Raw genomic sequence first — 24,598 nt, forward strand, 5'->3', positions numbered from 1 at the left:
GGCCAGCATCCATGGCCCAAAACTCCTTTCTTCCCCCTGACTTTTCTCAGCTCCACCTATGATAGGTTGCATCAACTCCTCCGCCTCCTTCCTCTTCTTAGGACATCCCTCAAATGTATGGCCAAACATACCACATTCAAAACAGATATTATGTATACCTTCATATTCAATATGAAAAACCTTATTCTGAATACAGAATTGAGAAAGAAGAGGCTTAGCAAGATCAATATCAATACAGACCCTGGAAAACTTGCCTCTTACTGCCCCAATGGTAGTCTTATCGACATGGTGGACCTTACCAACCAGGCTACCAATCTTGTTCAGGAATCTATCACTATAGTATTCAAGAGGAATGCCTGGGAACCTAACCCAAGTAAGGATTCTGTTAACAGGGCAGTCATGGGGGTCAAAATTTGGGACCCAAGGTCTCAGAGCCAAAACATGATTGGAGATAATATACGGTCCACCATTGACCACCGCATTGTAATCCTCAGCCCTTGTGAATCTAATGACATAATAGTCATTATCAAGGTCAGTGATGGTAACCTTCCCTTTCTTAGCCCATTGAGCCTGAATCCTCTGGGCAAAGTAGTTGAAACTGATTCTTTTCCCCAAAACAGTGACAATTAATGCCAATTTCCACTTGGATCTCATGACCCGCTTGTCTTCTGAGGAAAGACGGATCCTAGGACACAAAGGGTTCTCAGGCTGACCATCCTCAGAATCGGAATCGGAGAGAAAATCCCCATCATTGTTCTCAAAAGTATCCTCCTCCATCATGGGTTCCTCCTCCACCACCCCTAACAACTTATCCCTCCAGGAGGGAGCTCCCCCATCCTTTTGATAACCTTGGGCATGCTGGCCCTGAGTAACCCGAGTGCCTGGGGATGAAACACCTTCCATAGTTTGTCCCGGAAGTAAAAGACTTAAGTCCCCCGGCACAAATGCCTGCGCGGCCAGCGCGGCCTGCACAAGCCGCAAAGAATACCCTGCTTGCGCGGCCGGCACTCCCAGAGCACCAAGCGTAGGACGCGTCCCCCCCATCACAACGTTCTGCTCAACCCCACGGTCCACAGCCGAAAACATCGGACCTTCTCCTTCCCCAACGCCAGACGCGGCAGCCGCAGAACCCTCCCTTCCTTGATCCAGATCGGCCACCCCAACCACCGAAACAGGCACCGAATTAACCAGATCTGCCTCCCCACCATTAGCCCACTCCGATCTACTACGATCCCTGGACCGATCCCTCGGTCTTTCGTTACTCCGCCGTCTACCTCGAGGAGATCCTTCCGATCTCCCATCATCAGCCGCCCAAGCCTCCTCCTGTACCAGATCTGCACCCAGCCCGCGCCCCGCAACCGGACTCGCCAGATCCAACACCGGCCTTCCGCCCGCCTTCACCGACCAATCCACCCTTCCCTTCGCAGTCGCCTTCGTCATCGCCACAGAGAGAGAGAGAGAGAAAAGGAAAAAGACTCGTATTTGGAGGAGTCTATTTTATTAGATATAACTAATTGAGAGAGAGAGAAAAAAAAAATTGAGTTATAAAATTGATCCTGTGTTTTAGAGAGAGAAGAGAGATCTGAAAGAGAGGAGATAGATCTAAAAGAGAGAAAAAAAATCTAAAAGAGAGAAATAGATCTGAGAGAGAGAATATAGATCTCAAAATTCTTCATCTTCATAAAAATTCTTCACCATGACAACAGATCTGAGAGAGAGAAGATAGATCTGAAAAAGAGAAGATAGATCTAAAAGAGAGAGAAAGATCTAAAAGAGAAGAGATAGATCTCAAAACTCTCAATCTTCATAAAAATTCTTCACCATGACAACAGATCTGAGAGATCTGAAAGAGAGGAGATAGATCTAAAAGAGAGAAAAAATGACGTTGAAGACTTCTGAATATGGTAAGATCGTCCCAAGAGATTTTTAATTTTTTTTTTTTTTGGCAATGTTGTCGGAATCATACAGGTTTATAATTGGGTCAGAAATTACAAATTACCTACCTTCTCTTTAAGGAAGAATTTTAGACTTGGGTTAGATATTTGCTATTTATTTTTTACAACTGAAAAACAGCTTTTAATAAAAAAAATTCTTTTGTAAAGGCAAACATAAAATAGGAACCACAACCATTAAACAGTAACTAGCCAAACGGGCCCTTAGTTAGATTGGATGACTCAGTTAGTCCGACTGTATTATTGTCTATTTGTTTCTATTTTTCGGAACTCCTTTTTACCTTTTAAGTCTAAACAGGAGACAAAAAAAAAACATTATGTAAAAATTCAAAACAACTACTTTTTAGACTAAAATCAACTAATATATGTTGTCTATCCGTAACAGCAAACAACAAACAGATAACCGCAACAGCAAATAGAAGCAGCTGAAACAAACAGATAAATTAAAAATTAAAAATAAATACAAAATTTCATATTTAAAAAAAATACAAAATTTCATATTAAAATAATAATTTTGGTTTGTTATTTTTTTAATTTGAAGTTTAAATATATAACGGATAAATTGAGTTTAAAATAACTTGAAATACGTCAATGTATTCTATGTTATTAAATCATTTTAACGATATATTATAAACTCAAAATACACTCAACGTTGATGTTGTGCAAATTTACCTTAATTTTGGTAGCAAAGAACAAATTTATCTCTAATATTAACAAGTTGAGTCACTTTAAAAAATAATTAATTTATCAATTTGTTTTCTCAGTGACGAATCTTGTTATTTACAATTCATATTTGTGTTATTTATCACTCATTAGTAACAAATTACAAACATATGAATAAGTGTGAAAAAAATTAAAAAATATTAATCTATAATTCTATTATTAAATCACAAAAAAAATATAAAAAATTTTAGAACCAAATGATATATAATTGATTCAAAATAAGAAATATATATATATATATATATATATATATATATATATATATATATAATGATATTTGAAATTGATCCAACTTGCCAATATTAAAGGTAAAATTGATTTTAGCTGCCAAAGTTAAATGTAAAATTATATCTTTTTTTACCTTGGGAATAAAATTGCTTCAGACGGTCAATGTTAAAAACATATTATCTCATATTATCTCATATTTATATCATCATATAGTCTATGTTTATACTAATAAATTAAATTAAACAGTTAAACTATATAATAAAAGGAACATAGCTCAGTACTAATCCCTGCTTTTAGAGAAATTCTACTAGAGCCAATGAGGGTTGGTCCGAGTGGTAAGGCGTTGAACCTCTGCTTGACAAGTTTGAGGTTCGATTCCCCACTCCGTCAAAATTTAGTCCTCATTGGTAGGTTATCTATAAACCTTTTCAGGTAAAATCAATTTTAGCTATGTGTTACCAAAATTTTGAAAACAGTGGTTTGACTTAATTTACGCAACTACTTCAATTTATTGACAAACTTATTTAGAATTTCTGATATGACACTTATATAACAGCCAAACCAACATTTTTAAATTTTTGATAATATAGGGTAAAACTGGAGCATTAAAGAGGATAAAATGGTTGCCTCTTTGCTCCCGATGCTTTTGCTAGTCCCTATCTTTGTGATCGCTGTCTTTTCTTCCTTTGAGGTTTTTATTATCATTGGTTGGACCGAAACGATCCTTCAAGTAGAGGGTTTGGCTTATGCTCATTCCAATGAATGTAACTTCTGATAGGGTCCATAACGCATGTGTTGATTAAGAGCATGTGAACTCTGTCGTAACAAATAGTAAATGTTCTTGCGAACAGTATTGATTCTACATAGACTAGCTTCCAATTCCCTAACCGCACTAGAATTCTATATTAACTAAGGATTGAATTATTTGATTGAGTTTTGTCAGTTTAACTACTAATTTAAACTAGAAAGCAAAAGAGTAATATTCAGTTATCTACGTATGAGTGAGAAAGGCTAAGACTTTGGATCACCGTGTTGATTTATATAAATTAATTTGTGTACGTTGTGCGTAACAAAGATAACTCGAGACAATAACTTCTCTTATAAAGATAATGATTCTGGCCTAGAACTATTGACTTTATTCCTAACACCCTTAGGCTGATGCTTGGTTAGGTAAAATCCCTAAGTGTGTCAGGAAGCATTAATTACATTGAAAGCTAAGTCGTAACATAGACTACGAAGCCACACTATCTTGTTAAGGTATAGGAATAGTTAAATTACTTGCCTGAACCATTTATTTGATTAGGTTTCACAATAACCTCTCTTACTAATTACTTACTTGGTTAGATTTCTTAGTTTAAGGCGAGTAAGTACTTTTTAACTAATTCTCTCGTTATACTTCCTACAACACAATGTATACAAATTCATTAATGATCCATACTCGTCAAATACGGTTCACCGCCAGCCCAAGCTAATGTGGTTTAGCTCATGTTCGAGCTAAAACACAGAGGCATGTATGTTAAGATGGACTGAGATTGAACTCGTGTTTATCGAATTGGATTGTTAATTCATGGTGATAAAACAAGATAGAGTTGAGATGAAGAGGAACTTGAATATAACAACGTAAATTGAATAAGTAGGGATGAAAGCCAAACCGATGTTTACTGAATGGAACGAAATAATTTAACAAAACTGAAGTAAAAATGAAATATAAACTGAACAGAATGTAAACGAAAGTATAATCTGAACTATAACTAAGTTAGGAACTAATTTGGTACTATTAGAATGAACAAATCTCTTATTTCTAATGCTCTTGGTCATCCTTTAGTCTGATTAGGTCTTCTAGCCTCTTTCTGATCGGGATAGAGTGGATAGATTCGGATAAGACCGGTCTTTTGGAGTAGAGTTTTGATAGGAATCAATTCCTACCTCTATCGTAGCTCACGTGAGCTGCTGTGTCAAACTCGTCGAGCTACTTAGATTTTTCGCGGTTTTTGAAGGTTGACTTCTCTATCATTGGTTGACTTTGAACCTTTGCTCCTCGTCAAGTTAGTATTACAGCTTACTGAATTACTTTTGTAGCTCATCGAGTTGCATGCTCTATTTTTGTGCTTTTCGCTCCTTTTAAGGCTCGATTGTACCTGAAATGACTCGAAAGGCAAAAGACACTATAAATCGGAGTAAAACAACAAGAAAAACATATAATATGACTAAACTAGACTCTAAGACTCTATATAATATGGGGATAACAATTTCTTGCCATTTTCATTAGGTCTTGGAAGTCTCGAGGTCTGGACGTCAAAATACTTTGTTGTAAGGCTCGTCTTCGGTAGTTTCTTTCAATGGAGTCTATCGTTCCTTCCACATTAAATTCCTTGATTTGGATGGCCAAAGCCTGAAAACACTCGAAAAACTGAGCCAACGTTTCTCATTCGGTCTGGACCACCCTATTTAAATCTTCCATCGTCTTCCTTTTAAGGATGGACGTTATGAAGTGCTCAACAACTGATGGAGCCATTTGGTTAATATTCCGAATGGAACCCGAGAGGAGCTACTCGTACCAATAGGTTGTCGAGTCTTTCAACTTTATTGGGAAAAGACGGTAAAAGATAACATCAGTTGACGTCGTTGCTTCCATTTTTCTAGTGAAGTTTTTAACATGAGATGTTGGATCCCCCTACACCACTGTACTCCATGAAGATAGGGATACAAAACTCCCTAGGCATCAATTGACGTCGGTTTCTCGGGAGAGTGGAGTGCATGTATCAGGTATCTCTACATGTCTTGTTTGGACTCTAATCTCAGCACTGACAACCTTCAACTCCTTTCGGATGACCCCGTATATTTCACGCTTACTAATTGGCTTATCATCCTCCTCTTCTACCGGTATGTGCCTTTGTGGCTTAGGTCTTGCCTTATCCTCTATATCTCTAAAGTGATGTCTGGGCTCCTCCACTCGTCGTCATTCCGTCTATTCTCTTCTTCTGAGGATTTCCGGTGTCAAGTCTCTGCAATGTTTACCTTATAGCCTGAGCATTGGCCTATGCACACCATTATCCGACCACTTGATGGATGGCCTATGGATCCTGGAACACTACTTTTGAGGTGATGGGCTCCTCGCGTAATGACTAGCCAGTTGAAGTGAATGTCGCTCTGTTGCGTAAGTATATGTTCTCTATTTGCATGACATATGGCCTCTTCCACCACTCATAGCTTTTCCTTCCTTACAATAATTTCTGTTGTGTCTTTTTGCTCGGCTTCCATCCATATCCCGCTAAACCTGGTTGAGGTTATGATTGAACTGTCTACTGATTTCACCCAGAAACCGCTGATGTTGTGGGTCCATAGGCTCCTGATGGCGTTCTTGATGGTGTTGTTGTGAGCTATCGAGAATCTAGTTGAGATTCCACCATTCCCTCTTCTTAGATTATAGGCCTTGGAGGTTGACTGGTCGACGCTCGTTGAGCCAAGTTAGTAGGTTGAAACATTTCTCACTTAGAAGACATTTTTCGCTCCACGTTCACCACACCAATGATGTCTTTGCAATATGTGCTATCTTCTAGAACCTCATTCAATAACCTGAAATGAAAATAACAACGGGTCAAAAAGGGTCGACATCCGACAAACCCGCTTCAATGCTTAAGTTAGCAAAGGTTAAAGAGATGTTGAAGACAATAAGAATATTAGTCATAGTAGTGTTTGCATACCTCATATGAATTACCCACCCTTTCTATTTATAGTGGCTGTTAGGATAGTTGTCATAATCCTGAAAATATGCCCTAATGACTCATCGAACATATGTCAGCCTTCAGTTGGCTCTGCAATCTTCGTACTGTAATGATGTCAGGTGATTCACCTTATCATGTAACGAGCTTATTGCCAACTATCCTCATTTCATTGGGTTTTAGGCTTTCAGACTGTTATGGTGTTATGCGGCACACTCTCCTATTTATCTTATGTCCTTTATATAACGGTTTATCATGATTCAATAATGGTTTTCCCTCACGGTTAGGGCAAATTATTAGAAGCACTCGGTTCTCCATGTCAAAAGGAGGACCTTCCATATATATTTTGACACGTGTAACATGGACCCGCGCATATTATAAGAGGCCCCACTATTTTAATTATTACGTGAAGTCACAATACATGTGTCCAAATGTGAATTGGGGTCCTCCGAATGACATGGAAGATCCGGTGCTTAATATAAGAACTCCACGGTTAGGCCGTTTTTTTTTTTTTTTTTTTTCCATGTAACTTCCATTATGCAGCCTACGGAATCATATCATTAACTTAGAAATTGACGTTCTCATAATTTTTAGCATTATTTAGATAATGCTAATAATGATACTGGAGTAAACCATGTGGATATTTAAGTCAACGCATTCGGCCTCACCAAAAGTAAAAATCTTCCTATCCTTTTCCTTCATCGTTCGCACCGCTTCCCTGAAATTGAAGACGGTCCACGAATCAGATCACAGAACAGCCGGAGAATGGGTGGAGAGGACCGCGGAGGAAGGAATTTTCTGGATTTGCCGGAAGATTGCGTAGCAGACGTCTTCTCGCTCACGAGTCCTCGTGATACTTGCAGATTATCGACGGTATCGTCCAAGTTCAGGGATCTTCTTCAGTCCGACACCGTTTGGGATAGATTCCTTCCATCTGATTTCAACTCTATTATTTCTCAATCCTCCGATTCTTCGTTGTTGAATCGTTTCCCTTCCAAGAAGCAGCTCTATCTCAGCCTCTGCGATAATCCAATCATAATCGAACACGGAAGAAAGGTGATTCAGATTCCGTAGCTAGGTTTCAGATCTATGAGTTTTTCTTATGCCTAATTGTAGTGAGTTTTCTGTTACTAGAGCTTTGCGTTGGAGAAAGTGAGTGGGAAGAAAACTTATATGATTTCTGCAAGGGATCTGAAGATTGCTTGGGGCGATACTCCTTCTTATTGGAGATGGAATTCGAATCCTGATTCCAGGTATGATTCTTAGTTTATCACGATTACACAATTAGGTTGTTAATTAGTAATCAATCAGTGAATAAAATGCACCGACGGTCATTAAGTTTGGGTCTGTTTATTCTGTTTCATTAAAATCGTTGAATTTTACATTTGGTTTTTAGACATTCAGGCCAGTTTACATATGAAAACTCATCGAAATCTTAATCTTACAAAGAACACAATTAACTATATGCCAATTAGCCGCCAATAAGGATGTGATTTTTTCAACTTTTTCTTTGTGGCTTAGGATCGCACATCTGGCTGCCGTAAAACTTAGACATGTCCGGCATGCTTAGTTGACATATCATTGAACTTTTTGTTTTGTGTGTCATGCCAATATTCCTGTGAGTTCTTGTAGACTAATTGGCCTAATTTATTGAAATCAAATGTGAAGGTTTAGTCATTTTATGAAGGAAAATGAAGTTAAATGCAGTTCGATGACTTTTGTGATCCCAAACTTAACTGTCTGTACATTTTACCTTTCTATCAACTATGGAGAATAGATGAACTGTAATTGCTGTTTGATTAAGATCACTTTTCAGTTTGTAGTCTTATTTTGTTATCTGGCAATTTCACTGTCCAAATGTTGATATGAATAGCTAAGGTACCGAACTGAAGTTCAGTGACCTCAGTGAAACATTAGCCATACTTCAACGACTGTCGGAGCATTTAATCCGGGTTTGCTTGAAACAGATTTGGAGAAGTAGCAGAGCTGATCTGTGTTTGCTGGTTTGACATCAGTGGCAAAATAAACACCCAAATGCTCTCTCCAGCGACAAGGTATGAAGCTTACTTGGTGTACCAATCAACTGGAGCTCACGGGTTTGAATACCACCCAACAGAAGCAACAGTAGGGCTAGCCGGGACTGAAGGCTGTAAGCTTACTGTTTATCTCATCGGAGAAAGAGGAGGAAACCCGCGGCGATACCAAATGGTAAGGAGGATTGGTTGGTTACGCCGGAATCGGATTTTGGAGCTACAAGGTTATGAAGGTGATAGAGAAGTGCAATATCCAAGAACGAGAGAAGATGGATGGATTGAGGTTAAATTGGGGGAGTTCTTTAACAAGGAAGGCCAAGATGGAGATTTGGAGATCAGTATTTTGGAGGTCAAAAGTGGTTTTTGGAAACGTGGTATCCTTGTTCAAGGGATTGAGATCAGACCTACGAATCATTGTACCGGCAACGCATGCTGAGTTTGTGTAAAAAGATAGGTGAGGAGTTATAACTGTAACGAAATTTCGAACAAATCATAATTATCCTCTGATGAGTATTCCTGTAATTCACACCGAAATGAATTACATTCACCAAATTGGGTAGCTTAATCTCTACAAATTCGACCAAACAAGCGTAGATCATTGATGTAACTCTCGATCTCTCTCCAATCCTCTTTATACAAAAAGAATGGGAGGGAAACTGGTTTTACAAAGAAGATTGGGTGTTGTTTGACTGTTAAGGTAGAGTTTCGGGGGTGCTTTTGAAGGGCTGGCCTAAGCGTGGAGGAAGGTCTTCAAAAAGGCGATTCTTCAAATTGACAGTCCGAATGATTTGTTTATGTTTCTTGTGGATGTTAAGGAGTTATTAGCCAGGAATTGAGATGTGCATATTGTCCGAGTATACGAGGATGGGGAATCGATGTGCTGACTGAGTCGACGATTATGTTGCTTCCTTTCCGTTGGGTTTTCATGATTTGGATGAGTCGCCAAGCTTCATCCTGGTCATGGGTAGATCACCCAGGTTCGGGTCTATTAGTTACCCTATGAAGACTCACTTTCGCTATGGCTTGGTGGGTTCCCTTAACCAAGCCACTGCCTATGAGTTGCCAGCTCATTCTTCAACAGGGCATGCGGCTCCTCACTGCTTGGGAGCTTACGGTTTGATAATAATGTTGCTTCCTTTCCATCGGGTTTTCATAATTCGGTTAATCCTCCTGTTTATCGATGGGCTTTGTGTTTTCACTAAAACTACGGATAGATTAACCTGATGCCAAAAGTTAATTTAATCCTTAATTTGTCAATTCGTCGTCAATTTAGAGTCCAAATTATAATCTAATAATCAGGGTGAATGTGGATAAGTTCCACTCTTGTGATATAATGTACATTTTCATCACTTTTCTCATTTGCTACCAATAATGTATATCTTTGTTACTGTTTTTCTTTATAGTTTTTCTACATTTTTTTCCTATAGAAATAGAATTAGAGTCCGTTTGTTTTTACGATGTTTGCTGTCACTCCGTTTGTTTTTATGATGTTTGGTGTTACTGTTTGCTGGAAAAACTGTTTTTTTAACCTGTTTTTATAAAAAGCCATTTTTAGCTATAAAAGACAAATAAGAGTGTCTAACCAAACACTTAAAATGTGGAAAGGCAAACATAAGCAGAAAAAGCAGCAATCAAACATTCCCCTTAACCTTGGTGCTTGATTGGATATTATGTTTTGCTTTAATCATATGATTATATTATGATGGTTGTACATTATTGAATTACTATATCTACTATTACAGGCATTATTTTTATTTGTTAAAAGCCGAATTATTGAACATATTCACTTCAGTTTTTTCGGTTTGGATTTTTCAATTTTTACATTTGCATATGTTTATAGATACAAGTATATTTTGGCATTTTAGTTCGATTCGATGGTATAACAAAAAAAAATACATATATAAAAACAATACAAATTGAACCCCATTACTTATATTATGCATATAAATATTTTACCCTTTTTTATTAAGATAAATTAATTAAAAAATTATAGTACCTTTTTGTTAGTTTTTATTCTCATCTTTTGTTTTGTTTAAAACCAAATAGAATGTCTCATTTTTATATGCTATTTATTCAGTGTTAATTAGTTTGGTACTACATTATTCAATCTTGAACCTATCGGCTTGTCAGCTTGAGCTACATAAATTAAGGATGCGATCGGATGAAAAATTTGAAGAGATCTTCAAGAGATCCATAAAGGAAGAGCTAGTAAGGTTAATAATAACCCTTTCATCCCGATTGGGTTGTCGGCTTGAGTTACATAAATTAAAGGTGTGCGATTGAATGAAAAGTTCAAAGAGGTTCATAATCATCCGATATCTTTTAAATTCTTAACCTATCAAATCAGGGTTCACGAGGATGTGAGGGTTATAAATTTATTGGGTAAATTACATATGTGGTGTACAACCTTTATCCATAATTACACTTTGGTGTACAAGCAAAATTTTGTCACATTAAACTGTACAACTTTTTAGTGACCTTCCACTAAAGTGTACAGCAGGTAATTTTAACCGGTCAACGCCTGTTCAACGCGCCACCTCATTATTTTTAACCTCCTAACAAATAAAAGTGGATCCCATCTAATGCTAAACGACTAATTTACCCTTAATTATATTTTCTTTTATTTTTTACTTTTTTTTAATATTAATTCTTCTCTCTTTTCCGCCGAAGCCTCTTCCACTGGCTTCTCCTTTTTCTTCTTCTTGTCTGCTTTATTGAATCCAGAAAAACCAAAAATTGTAAAAACCAAAAATAGAAACATAAAATAGATTATAATATTTGGATTAAACTTGAAATTAAGATTGAAAATCAAGGGAGAGGAATTTGACCAATTCTAACTTTTTGATTTTAATATGTTAAGTATTTTGGAAAAAATTTAAAATTAACGCTGGTTCGACAATTCAGTCGTTCGTTCGATCGTTTGATCGTCGTGGCTCCGCCGTTCATCTTCTTCGTCTTTGGTTCCGCCATTTTTCTGGTTGGTATTCATCATGCCTCCACCTCCGACGACTCGTCCGCCGTCGTTCAGATAGCCGCTCCGACCTGCGTTAGATCTGGAATCTCAATCGATCGATGGTGATGATTTGGATCCAGTAAGGCGATTTGATATGAGGCGCGTTTGTTTAGGATTTTTTAGGATTTATTTTTTAGGTGAGAGAGAGCAAGAGGTGAAAGAGAGGAATCGTTGTTTAGGATTTTTTAGGAACCATCTCTTTGTTTAGGATTTTTCATGATTGATTCTTTAGGTGAGAGAGAGAGCATGAGGTGAGAGAGAGCAAATGTTTTTGGCGGAGGTGAGAGAGAAAAGAATTAATATATATATATATATATATATATATATATATATATATATATATATATATATATATATAGATGAGATCAGGTGTGACACATTTGTTATGGTGTGATAAGTCTTATTGTGTGACAATGACCAATTTTGTAATTAACCAAAAGGAGGTGGCAAATTTATAAATAAAATGAAAGAGAAAATTATTTTATTTTTTTTTTTAAAATGCATTTTCCAAACTTTTCCAACCTCGTTTTTCAAAAAATTTTATACCGTTGGATTCTGTTCACTGGAAATTTTTTTACTTGAGCTTCAGGAATCTTAAAATGACCGTCTAATTTAGACGAGTCTAATAATATAAAAAATTTCGAAAAACGATGTATGTCACACAATAAGCTCATTGTCACAACTTAAGCTCTTGTCACGCTGGATCTCACCCCTATATATATATATATATATATATATATATATATATAATTAAGGGTAAATTAGTCATTTAGCATTAGGTAAGATCCACTTTTATTTGTTAGGAGGTTAAAAGTGATGAAGTGGCGCGTTGACCGGTCAAAATTACCTGCTGTACACTTTAGTGGGAGGTCACTAAAAGGTTGTATAGTTTAGTGTGATAAAATTTTGGTTGTACACCAAAATGTGATTATGGGTAAAGGTACTACGTTTAATTTACCCAAATTTATTTTACAAAAATGACCTTTATCTAAATTAGGGTTGACGAGAGTTAAAAATTGTTTCAAATTAGAGGTTGAGCGAGGGTTAAAAATTTATTTTACAAAAATGACCTTTATCCAATTTCTCTAATACATTCCTCTCATTTTAAACTCAAATTACAACATTTTATTCTTTTATTTTATATGATGGATATTTAAGTTATTACATGTAAATAATTGGCAAAAAGCATCCCGAGGTCCTTGATCTTTCATTGTTTGGTGCATTAAGCCCTCGATATTTTATTTAGACACATTGAGCCACTGATCGTTCACTATTTGGTGCATTAAGCCCTCGATCTTTTATTTAGACACATTGAGCCATTGGTCTTTCATATATGGGTGTATTAGGTCCTTCCATAAATCAATTAATATATATGTTTATTAAGGGCATGTTTGGTTAGGTTTATATAACTGCAGCGTTTCGCATTTTCTCTGGACACTGCAACATTTTGGAGCTTTTCACGAAAAGCTCTTTTCATGAACAGTTGTTTGTAGTTACTTGAAATTGATAAAAGGGTAAATAATTTATTAGTCCCTTGGTTTTTACCTAACACACTGTTTAGTCCTTCTATTTTGAAAAACACATTTTAAGGTCTCTATCTTTTGTCAATATTAACCTTTTGGTCCTTTTGTCTAATTTTTTTAGACTTATAACCGTTATATTTTAGCATAAATAGACATATATAAAATAAAAGAGTAACATGGTCAACTTGTATTGTACTATGGTTGTCCTAAAAGCTAAGATATGTTAGGTTAAAAATAAATAAATAGATAAAAGGACCACAGGGTTAATATTGGTAAAAGATAGGGATCTTAAAATGTGTTTTTCAAAATAAAGGGACTAAATAGTGCGTTAGATAAAAACTAGGGGACTAGTAAATTATTTACCCTTGATAAAATTACCCTTCTTATTTCCACAAAATGTACTTCAATTTTAACATTATTTTTATTTTTAGAACATAATTATCGAAAAACAAGGTTTTATTGTGTTCAATAAATTTTTTATTTTTTATTTAAATTATTTTTATTAATTTGTATAATATATTTTTTATTTTAGAATTTGTTATTTTTAGAACATCATTTGTTGTCACACCAAACATGCCCTTAATAAACCTATATATTAATTGATTTATGGAAGGACCTAATACACCCTTATATGAAAGATAAAGGGCTCAATGTGTCTAAATGAAAGATCGAGGGCTTAATGCACCAAATGGTGAAAGATCAGGGGCTCAATGTGTCTAAATAAAAGATCGAGGACTTAATGCACCAAACAATGAAAGATCAGGGCCTTAGGATGCTTTTTGCCTAAATAATTATTATTGTAGTTTTTATATTTTTATTGAATACACCGTTTGATTTTCATATTTTTAATAATATACTATAAAGTTTTAAGTTTTATTATTTTAGGGGTTGTTTGTTTGGGGTTTTAGAAAAGGATAAGGGAAAGAAGAGATTTTATTTCTTTGGTTGGTGTTTGTTTTATCAATTCAATAATTCCTTTTACCCACTTTTAGTTTTGAATTTACCCCTAACTTCTCTAATCTCATTCCCTCAACCCCCTAATGTTTTCCATTCCCTTTCCTCTCTTTCTCTCTCTCCCACTAATTTGAACATCTACTCTCCTTATAAAATTTCATTTTAACATCTATTTTATTTTTAATTTTTATTTTGGTCCACATATTTATTTCTTTTTACTTTTTTAATCATTGGATTAATTTCACTTTTGATCCTTATACTTATATATATTATTTATTGATTTGGGACTTGGGTTGTGCTTTGGTTGACTATTTGTGAGATAGATCCTTGTGGTGGTGTTATTGGTATTCCGCGTGTTATTGCTAACCCGTCTTTTGGGTCCTTCAATTGGGATCAGAGCATAAAGGTTAATTTTGAAGTTAGTTATGGACCTATGATGGAAGATTTGTTATTTTGCAAAGATTTGTATGACCCAATTGATGCAGAAACCAAAGAGGATGGTAGTGTGTCTAAACCAGTTAAACCTGAAAAGATGAAAGATAGAAAATGAGAAAAGTTGAAAAGAAAGACTTTAGGGACTATTAGACAATGGATTCACTTTGGCATTTTCAACCATGTTTCTCAAGAGTCTGACCCATATGATTTGTGGAAGAAATTAGAAGGTCTTTATGAAAGAAAGACTGCTCATAATAAGGCTTCTTTGATTAAGAGACTTGTTAATTTGAAATTGAAAAGTGGGAAGTCAGTTTCTTAGCATCTTAGTGATTTTCAAGATATAATCAACAAACTTAGCGCTATGAAGATTATTCTTAATGATGAGTTGCAGGCTTTATTTCTGTTGAGTTCATTGCCAGATAGTTGGAAAACTCTTGTTGTGACTATTAGTAACTCTGCTCCGGATGGTGTACTTTCTTTGGATATGATCAAAGAGAGTGTGTTTAATAAAGAGATAAGAAGAAAGGAGATGGGAGTTGATAATTCGCAAGCTCTTGTTGTTGAGAACAGAGGTAGAGGCAAGAGTAGAGGTCCAAAGAGGTGTGGTAACTCGAGAGGTAGGTCTAAATCCAGAGATGGGAAAGAGCCTATGGTATGTCATCACTGCAACAAACCGGTCATATAAAGAAATATTGCTACCGTTGGAAAAGAGAACAAGGCAAGAAGCAAGATTCTCAAAAGGAGAGAGATGATAAAAAAATGCTGCAGTTGTCACTTCTAAAAGTGATGATGGCGTTGCTTTAATTTGTGCAACTAGTGAGTGTCATCATATTGATGGTTCAAACATAGAGTGGCTTGTTGATACAAGAGCTTCTTATCATTGTGTTCCTACAAAGGAATACTTCTTGAACTACAAAGCAGGAGATTTTGGTAGTGTTAAGATGGGAAATCAGAGTTCGGCAAGTATAGTTGGCATGGGTGATATTCGGGTGAAGACAAGTGTTGGGTGCATGCTTATACATTGAAGAATGTGTGCCATATTCCTGATTTACGCCTAAATTTGTTGTGTGCAAATGTTTTTGATCAAGAAGGATTCAGACATACCTTTGGAGTTGGAAAATGGAGATTGTCCAAGGGTTCATTAACAGTTGCTCGAGGCGATTTGTGTTGTTCTTTGTATAAAACATACTTAAATGTATGTTCTGGTGAGCTAAATGCAATTGAAGAAAAGAACTCTCCAAATTTGTGGCATAGAAGATTGGGACACATGACAGATAAAGTGTTAAAGCTTTTGGCAGGTAAATCTCTTATTCATGTTGATAAATCTGTTTCTTTTGACCCTTGTGATTATTGTTTAGCAGGAAAGCAACATAGAGCTTCATTTTCTAAGAAGTCTACAAAGAAGGAAGGAAAATTCATATTGATACACTCTGATGTCTGTGGTCCTTTAGAGGTGGAGACTCTTGGTGATAGTAAATATTTTTTCACTTTTATTGATGATGCTACTCGGAGAACTTGGGTTTACATGTTGAAGACAAAGAGTGAAGTGTTTGAAACTTTCAAGAAGTTTCATGTCATGGTAGAAAGGGAGACGGAAAAAAAAAGTTGAAATGTCTGATAATGGCGGTGAGTATAGTTCTAAAGAATTTGAGAATTATTGTTCACACCATGGAATTAGACATGTAAAAACTGTGTCCGACACCCCTCAACATAATGGTGTAGCGGAGAGAATGAACAGAACAATTGTGGAGAAAGTGAGATGTATGCTTAGAATGTCTAATCTTCCAAAGACATTTTGGGCTGAAGTTGTTAATATTTCAGTGTACTTGATCAATCGTTCAGCATCAATTCCTTTTGGCCTTGAGATACTCGAGAAAGCATGGAACGGTAGAGACCCTTCTTATTCACATTTGAGAGTCTTTGGATGCAAGGCATATATGCATGTGCCAAAAGAACAGAGGTCAAAGCTTGATTCCAAGACTAATCCTTATGTATTTGTTGGCTATGGTGATGAGGAGTATGGTTTTAGACTTTATGATCCAGAGAAGAAGAAAGTGGTGAGAAGCAAAGATGTAGTATTCTTTGAGCACGAGATGGGCTTAGAACTTCTAAGTACAAGGTACAATTCTACTCATATGTTGTCTTTTGATACTGCTGATGTTTCTTCTGTTTCTATTCCTATTCCTATTGAGCAGCCAACAAATGAGAATGTTGAAGCAACACTTGATGGTGCTAATGAGGTACAACCAAATGAAGATGATGATGGTGGTGTACCAGAATTTGATGATGTTCCACATGATGATCAGAATGATGTAGAGGATGTTCATGAGCAAGGGGAGCAGCCAGCTCCTTTGGTGGAAGAAGCACCGGTTCGAAGGTCAACTAGAGAAAGAAAACCTTCTACAAAATATCCAAGCTCGGAGTTTATTCTTGTCACTGATGAGGGGGAGCCATAGAACTTTGAAGAAGTGTTGTCTAGTAAAGACAAAAATCTTTAGCTTGATGCTATGAAGGAAGAGATGGATTCCTTGAAAAAGAATGAAACATATGTGCTTGTGAAGCCTCCTAAAGGTAAGAAGGTCTTGAAAAACAGATGGGTTTTCAAGAACAAGAAAGATGGTGACAAGATAGTGAAGCGCAAAGCCAGATTGGTGATAAAGGGTTGCAATCAGAAGAAGGGCATTGATTTTGATGAGATATTCTCCCTTGTTCTCAAGATGACATCTATAAGAACTGTTTTGGGTTTAACTGCAAGTCTTGATTTGGAGTTGGAGCAGCTTGATGTAAAAACTGCTTTCTTACATGGTGATTTGCATGAGGAGATATATATGGTGCAACCTAAAGGGTTTAAAGAGAATGGAAAAGAAAAGCTTGTTTGTAAGCTGAAGAAGAGTCTTTATGGGCTCAAACAGGCACCAAGGCAATGGTATCGGAAGTTTGATTCTTTTATGATAAAGAATGGTTATAATAGAACTTCAGCAGATCCTTGTGTGTATTTTAGAAATTTTCCTAGAGGTAATGTCATTATCCTTCTTTTATATGTGGATGATATGTTGATATTTGGACAAGATACAGAGATGATTTCCAACTTGAAGAAGGATTTGTCCAAGTCATTTGACATGAAAGACTTGGGTCCAGCTAAGCAGATCTTAGGAATGGAGATAGTTCGTGATAGGAAAGCTGGAAAGTTGTGGTTATCTCAAGAAAAGTATATTTAACGTGTGCTTGAAAGGTTCAATATGAAGAATGCCAAGCCTGTTAATACACCTTTAGCAGCTCACTTTAAGTTGAGTAATAGAGCTTGTCCTAAAACAGATGAAGAAAAAGCAAGTATGTCTTCTGTTCCTTATTCATCTGCTGTTGGTTCTTTGATGTATGCTATGGTTTGTACTAGACCAGATATTGCACAGGCTGTTGGTTTGGTGAGTAGATACTTATCCAATCCGGGTAAGGTTCATTGGGAAGCTGTTAAGTGGATTTTCAGGTACTTGCATGGAACTTCCAAATTGAGTTTGTGTTATGGAGGTGGAAAACCGATTCTTGAGGGGTATACAGATGCAGACATGGCTGGTGATCTTGATAATAGAAAGTCTACCTCAGGTTATGTGTTTACATTTTCAGGGGGAGCCTTTTCTTGGCAATCCAAGCTACAAAAGTGTGTAGCATTGTCTACTACTGAGGCAGAGTATATAGCAGATGTGGAAGCGTGTAAAGAGATGATTTAGTTGAAGAGGTTTCTTCAAGAGTTGGGTTTGAAGCAAAGTGGGTATGTAACACTCTGTGACAGTCAGAGTGCTATGCCAGGTATCATGATCGTACTAAGCACATTGATATTAGATATCATTGGTTGCGGAATGTGATTGAAGACAAAGAATTGATGTTAAAGAAAGTCCACACTGACAAAAATGCAGCATACATGTTAACCAAGGTGGTTCCCGGAAGCAAGCTTGAGCTTTGTAATAAGCTCTCCGGGATGAGATTCAAACATTGAAGAATTTGAGTTTCTTCCTCTCCGTGATGGGCTGGAGGGGGAGATTGTTATGGGTCCAGCCCATATTTAAGGTCCATTTATTATTAATTTTGGCTTCTTTGAGAAGCTTAGGTTAAGATGTATTTAAGTGAATGAGTTGTCATTATTGAGATAAGTGAAGGAAGAAGAAAAGACATACAAAAGAAGATTTTCGGTTTTGGCATTTCTCTCCTTAGGTCAGTTCACGTTTTTGTCGATTCCCGGAGATTGAACCGTCGGATCGTCACAATATTTGGACAAGAGCTTCTTGACATATTGTTCCTTGTTCTCACCGTTGCGATTGTCGTTCGGAGGTCTAGAAGGTCTATTCGGGTCTAGGACAGATTGTAGACAGTTTCTTCTCTTTGTGGTATTTGTTTTCTTCTTGATCGCTTGTTGTTTATGATTGTTGTTGGTGGGTTATAAACCTTTGTAAGACTTTGTTGGGTTTGTTTTGCCCTCAATTTTATCCTAATAAGAGAAGAAGGAGAAATTTTACTACGCGCCAGGCATTCCACGTAAGAAAATGGATGTGGTATACCTGGCCATTAATAATGTGACACGTGTTAACTAATTTATAAAAATTTAATTAATATAGAAAATAAAACCTAATCCCTTCTGGGTCCTCTTCTCCTTTGCATCTCTTTCTCCTTCCTTTTCTTTTTCATCTGGGTATGTTCCTCAATAAAATTAAAAACTTATTAATAAAAACTTAATTATGAAAAATCTCAGTATATTGCCTCCTTCCATTATTCTTTCGTTTTTTCTGCAACAATCACACAGAGTACATAACCTCATGCCTCCTTTTATTGCTATTGCTTTTTGAAACTTAAACCAATATATAAACTGCATTTTTTTTCTTTTTCCGGATGTACAGTTCAAATCAAAGAGTCTTCAACAAAAAAAATTTAATGTATCATATACTTAATTTTGACAAAGGATTATTTACACTCTCATAGTTAAATTGGTAAATGTCTATAAAGAATTTAAGAATTAAGTTGAAGAAAAAGAGATTTTATCCTTTGAATTGGCTATGTTTGTAATAGTCATCAAATTCTTCTTTAATCCATCTAAAATCCTTTTTCTTTTTTTTCGATTGTGCATGAGTTTTTGCTTGTTCAGTGATGATAATCAGCCAAGGAGAGTGAATCGAAGCTTTTGGCGGTGTTATTCTGACAAATTGAATTTTTGGAACATACCTAGATGAAAAAGAAAAGGCAGGAGAAAGAGATGCAAAGGAGAAGAGGACCCAGAAGGGATTAGGTTTTATTTTATGTATTAATTAATTTTTTATTAATTAGTTAACGCTTGTCATGTTATTAATGGCCAGACATACCACATCCTCTTTCGTACGTGGTATATCTGGCGCATAGTAAAATTTCTCGAGAAGAAGGGTGGACTCCTCAAAAATCCTGTGGTTTTTTACTCTTCACACCGAAGAGTTTTTTCACGTATAAATCTTGTGTTGTTGATTGTGGTTTAGATTTCATTCTTTTGGTTATATTTGTTGTTTTGATTTGGGACTTGAGTTGTGTTTTGGTTGATTGTTTGTGAGATAGATCCTTGTAGTGTTATTATTGGTATTCCGCGTGTTATTGGTAACCTGTCTTTTGGGTCCTTCAATTGGTATCAGAGCATAAAGGTTAATTTTGAAGTTAGCCATGGAGTCTAATAGCAGTAATAGTTCCATGGATAAATTGATATCAACCAACTATTTTATATGGAGACCTATGATTTAAGCCCAATTTTTAAATCAAAATGTTAAATAAATTATACAAATTAATTGGGATATGCATAATATAAATTTTTGTATAGTTATATTAATCTAATATGTAATTGTTACGATTTGATTAGGTTAAATATAAGGGATACAAAATTATTGGAATTAAAAATTGGATGAAAGTTAATTTGATATATTAATTTGATTAACCTAAATATTACATAAATAATTTATGTAATCAACCAATTAAATTTATTTAATTGAGTCTATACATGTTTGGAGTTATGGACATATTTGGACCCTCTATTTAGTCTTTTGGTATTTTTGGAAAATAGGGTCTGCATGTCATGCCTTATCTACTCTTTGTTGTAATTTCTCTTCTCATCTAATTCCCTTCAAATTAGTTGAAGTTTTCTTCAAAAATACAGCCTTTACACCTACTCGCTTACCGAAAGGAACAAGCAAGATGGAAAGGCATAGAGAGAAACCAGGAAGGCCAAGAAATGGACATGACTGAAAACATCGCACCTACGGTCCAACCAATTGGGAGAGAATCAATAGATTTCTTTTCGGGAGCGATTCATCCTTCCCGAACGCAGCATACAATTCCTCGTTGTACTGCGCTCTCCAAGTGTGCTTGTTCTCCCCTTCTTCCTTACCATGGCAAGTCTTTTTGAAATAACTCCGATGAGTACTGTTCGGGGAGTTGATAAGTTAATTCCTGTAGATGTCTATTTGATAGTATAGAAATTAATTTTGATGTAATTTCAAGGCGCCAAGGAGAAGACGGATGACCTAAAGAGAAATATGTAATAGTTAGTATTTCTCTAGGGTTGACCATTTATTTCGTTTCCGGCTCAACGGAATAATTTAGATTATATGTCCATAACTACCAATGTAAATTATATGTGTCTGATGTATGCTAAAGCAAATCAAGATTATGTTAGATTATGAGACTTAAAATAAAAATCTTCCACTAATTAAAAGTTAAGTCAATAAGCAAGATAGTTGCCTCCCTAATATTATAATTCAGCCGGCAGTATCGGGGGCATTTGGATTGTTGAGTCACTCAATCTCGGGGTCTTATGGTAACACCTGAATTATTGAAAATTTGTTTTCATGAATATAATGTTAAGACTTAAACTAGCCTAGAATAATTGGATGAGTCACTTATGTTGTTCGAAGCTAGTAGGCAATATGGTTGGCATTAATAACAAGATGTATTAGTTACTAATGTGGTTAGTAACCCAATAACCTAGGAATCATATAGTTGATGTGATTGATTATACGAATCTACCTATCGAATGAGGCTAGCTTGTTGAGTCACTCAAAGCGAAACTTCACTAGATAGGATCCTAGCTCACTAAAGAGTTTGTGAAATTCTTCGAATTAATATTGAGGGTTATTAATTTGGCAAAATAGTGGGAGAAATTTAAAATAAAATACAAAGTCCTACCTTTTAAATTGATATACTTTAAAGCAAATGACCAGGTTATATTAAATCACAATCCTAAAATCATGACTAAAAACAATATGCAAAACATACTTACCGATAACAAGTTGAACGGTTCAAACTTCACCGACTGGTATCGCAACCTCAAAATTGTTTTGAAGTTCGATAAGATAGGGTATGTACTAGATACACTGATACCCCCTACCCCAGCTGATGATGCTCCCATTGAAGAGATCGATGTTTACCAAAAGCATTGGTCCGATGATGATCACGCGAGATGCATCATACTTGCATCAATGACACCATAACTGCAAAGGAAACATGAGGAGATGGATGCCTATTCTATTGCCATGCACTTGAAAGATCTGTTTGGGAAACAGACTCGTTGTGAACGCTTCGAGATATCAAAGCTGTTGTTTCGTTGTAGGAAGCAAGAGGCACATATGTGATGACACATTATGTCAAGATGATTGGCTATATTACCAAGCTTTCGAATATTGGATTTGTGATGGATAATGAACTAAGCATCGACTTACTTCTTGCATCCCTCCCAGAGAGTTATTCACAGTTCATCATGAACCACCAAATGAATAACTTGCAGACCTCTCTTGAAGAGCTCGCAAATATTCTCAAGACAGTTGAGCCCAATATGAGGAAAGACAAGGCAATACCTGCTCTTGTAATTGCAGGATCAAAGAAGAGGAAAGGGAATCATCCCAATCCTAGATATCCCAAAAAGAACAAGGGGGCCAAGCCTGCTCAAGCTAAGGGGAAGCAAGTGAAGAAGTCCAAAGGAGAATTCCACTTCTGTGGTAAAGACCGGCATTGGAGAAGGAACTGCAATGAGTACTTAACCTCCCTCAAGAGTAGAAGCACCATCTTTTCCCTTCTTGAGGGAGGCTAAGTACTCACTGCAGTTCCTTCTCCAATGTCGGTTTTTACCATAAAAGTGGAATTCTCCTTTGGGCTTCTTCACTTGCTTCCCCTTAGCTTGAGCATGCTTGGCCCCCTTGTTCTTCTTGGGATATCTAGGATTGGCATGATTCCCTTTCCTCTTCTTTGATCTCTCAATTACAAGAGCAAGTATTGCCTTGTCTTTCCTCATATTAGGCTCATCTGTCTTAAGAATATTTGCGAGCTCTTCAAGAGAGGTCTGCAAGTCATTCATTTGGTGGTTCATGATGAACTGTGAATAAATCTTTGGGAGGGATGCAAGAAGTAATTCGACGCTTAGTTCATGATCCATCACAAATCCAATATTTGAAAGCTTGGTAATATAGCCAACCATCTTGACACAATGTGTCATCACAGATGTGCCCTCTTGCATCTTGCAATGAAACAACAGCTTTGATATCTCGAAGCGTTCGCAACGAGTCTGTTTCCCAAACAGCTCTTTCAAGTGCATGACAATATAATAGGCATCCATCTCATCATGTTGCCTTTGCAGTTCTGGTGTCATTGATGCAAGTATGATGCAACCCGCGTGATCATCATCGGACCGATGCTTCTGGTAAACATCGATCTCTTCAATGAGAGCATCACCAGCTGGGGTAGGGGGTATCAGTGTATCTAGTACATACCCTATCTTATCGAACTTCAAAACAATTTTGAGGTTGCGATACCAGTCGGTGAAGTTTGAACCGTTCAACTTGTTATCGGTAAGTATGTTTTGTAGATTGTTTTTAGTCATGATTTAAGGAGTGTGATTTAATATAACCTGAGAGTGAGAAAGAGTAACGTATATCATTCATTTGCTTTAAAGTATATCAATTTAAAAGGTATGACTTTGTATTTTTTTTTTAAATTGCTCCCACTATTTTGCCAAATTAATGACCCTCAATATTAATTCGAAGAATTTCACAAACTCTTTAGTGAGCTAGGATCCTATCTAGTGAAGTTTCGCTTTGAGTGACTCAACAAGCTAGCCTCATTCGATAGGTAGATTTGTATAATCAATCACATCAACTATATGATTCCTAGGTTATTGGGTTACTAACCACATTAGTAACTAATACATCTTGTTATTAATGCCAACCATATTGCCTACCAGCTTCAAACAACATAAGTGACTCATCCAATTATTCTATGCTAGTTTAAGTCTTAACCTTATATTCATGAAAACAAATTTTCAATAATTCAGGTGTTACCATAAGACCCCGAGCTTGAGTGACTCAACAACCGATACTGCCGGTTGAATTATAATATTACGGAGGCAACTATTTTATAACTTGCTTATTGAGTTAACTTTTAATTAGTGAGAGATTTTTATTTTAAGTCTCATAATCTAACCTAGTCTTGATTTGCTTTAGCATATATCAGACACATATAATTCACATTGGTAGTTATGGACATATAATCTAAATTATTCTGTTGAGCCAGAAACGGAATAAATGGTCAACCCTAGGGAAATACTAACTATTACATATTTCTCTTTAGGTCCTCCGTCTTCTCCTTGGCGCCTTGAAATTACATCAAAATTAATTTCTATGCTATTGAAGAAAACTTCAACTAATTTGAAGGGAATTAGATGAGAAGAGAAATTACAACAAAGAGTAGATAACGCATGACACGCATGCCCTATTTTCCAAAAATACCAAAAGACTAAATAGAGGGTCCAAATATGTCCATAACTCCAAACATGCATAGACTCAATTACATAAATTTAATTGGTTGATTACATAAATTATTTATATAATATTTAGGTTAATCAAATTAACATATCAAGTTCACTTTCATCCAATTATTAATTCCAATAATTTTGTATCCCTTATATTTAACCTAATCAAATTGTAACAATACATATTAGATTAATATAACTATACAAAAATTTATA

General features: G+C 36.0%; 1 protein-coding gene across 1 annotated transcript; it reads left to right on the top strand.

Moving 5' to 3' along the window:
* The first annotated feature begins 7,244 nt into the window (after positions 1 to 7,244).
* Positions 7,245 to 10,058, top strand: LOC136235271 (putative F-box protein PP2-B12). The gene is made up of 3 exons (XM_066024866.1): positions 7,245 to 7,681; positions 7,760 to 7,878; positions 8,593 to 10,058. The coding sequence occupies exons 1-3, from the start codon at positions 7,391 to 7,393 to the stop codon at positions 9,092 to 9,094; spliced, it is 912 nt and encodes a 303-aa protein (XP_065880938.1). The 5' UTR covers positions 7,245 to 7,390; the 3' UTR covers positions 9,095 to 10,058.
* The last annotated feature ends 14,540 nt before the right edge of the window (positions 10,059 to 24,598 follow it).

Source organism: Euphorbia lathyris, chromosome 7, assembly GCF_963576675.1.
Source record: "Euphorbia lathyris chromosome 7, ddEupLath1.1, whole genome shotgun sequence".
NCBI lineage: Eukaryota > Viridiplantae > Streptophyta > Magnoliopsida > Malpighiales > Euphorbiaceae > Euphorbia > Euphorbia lathyris.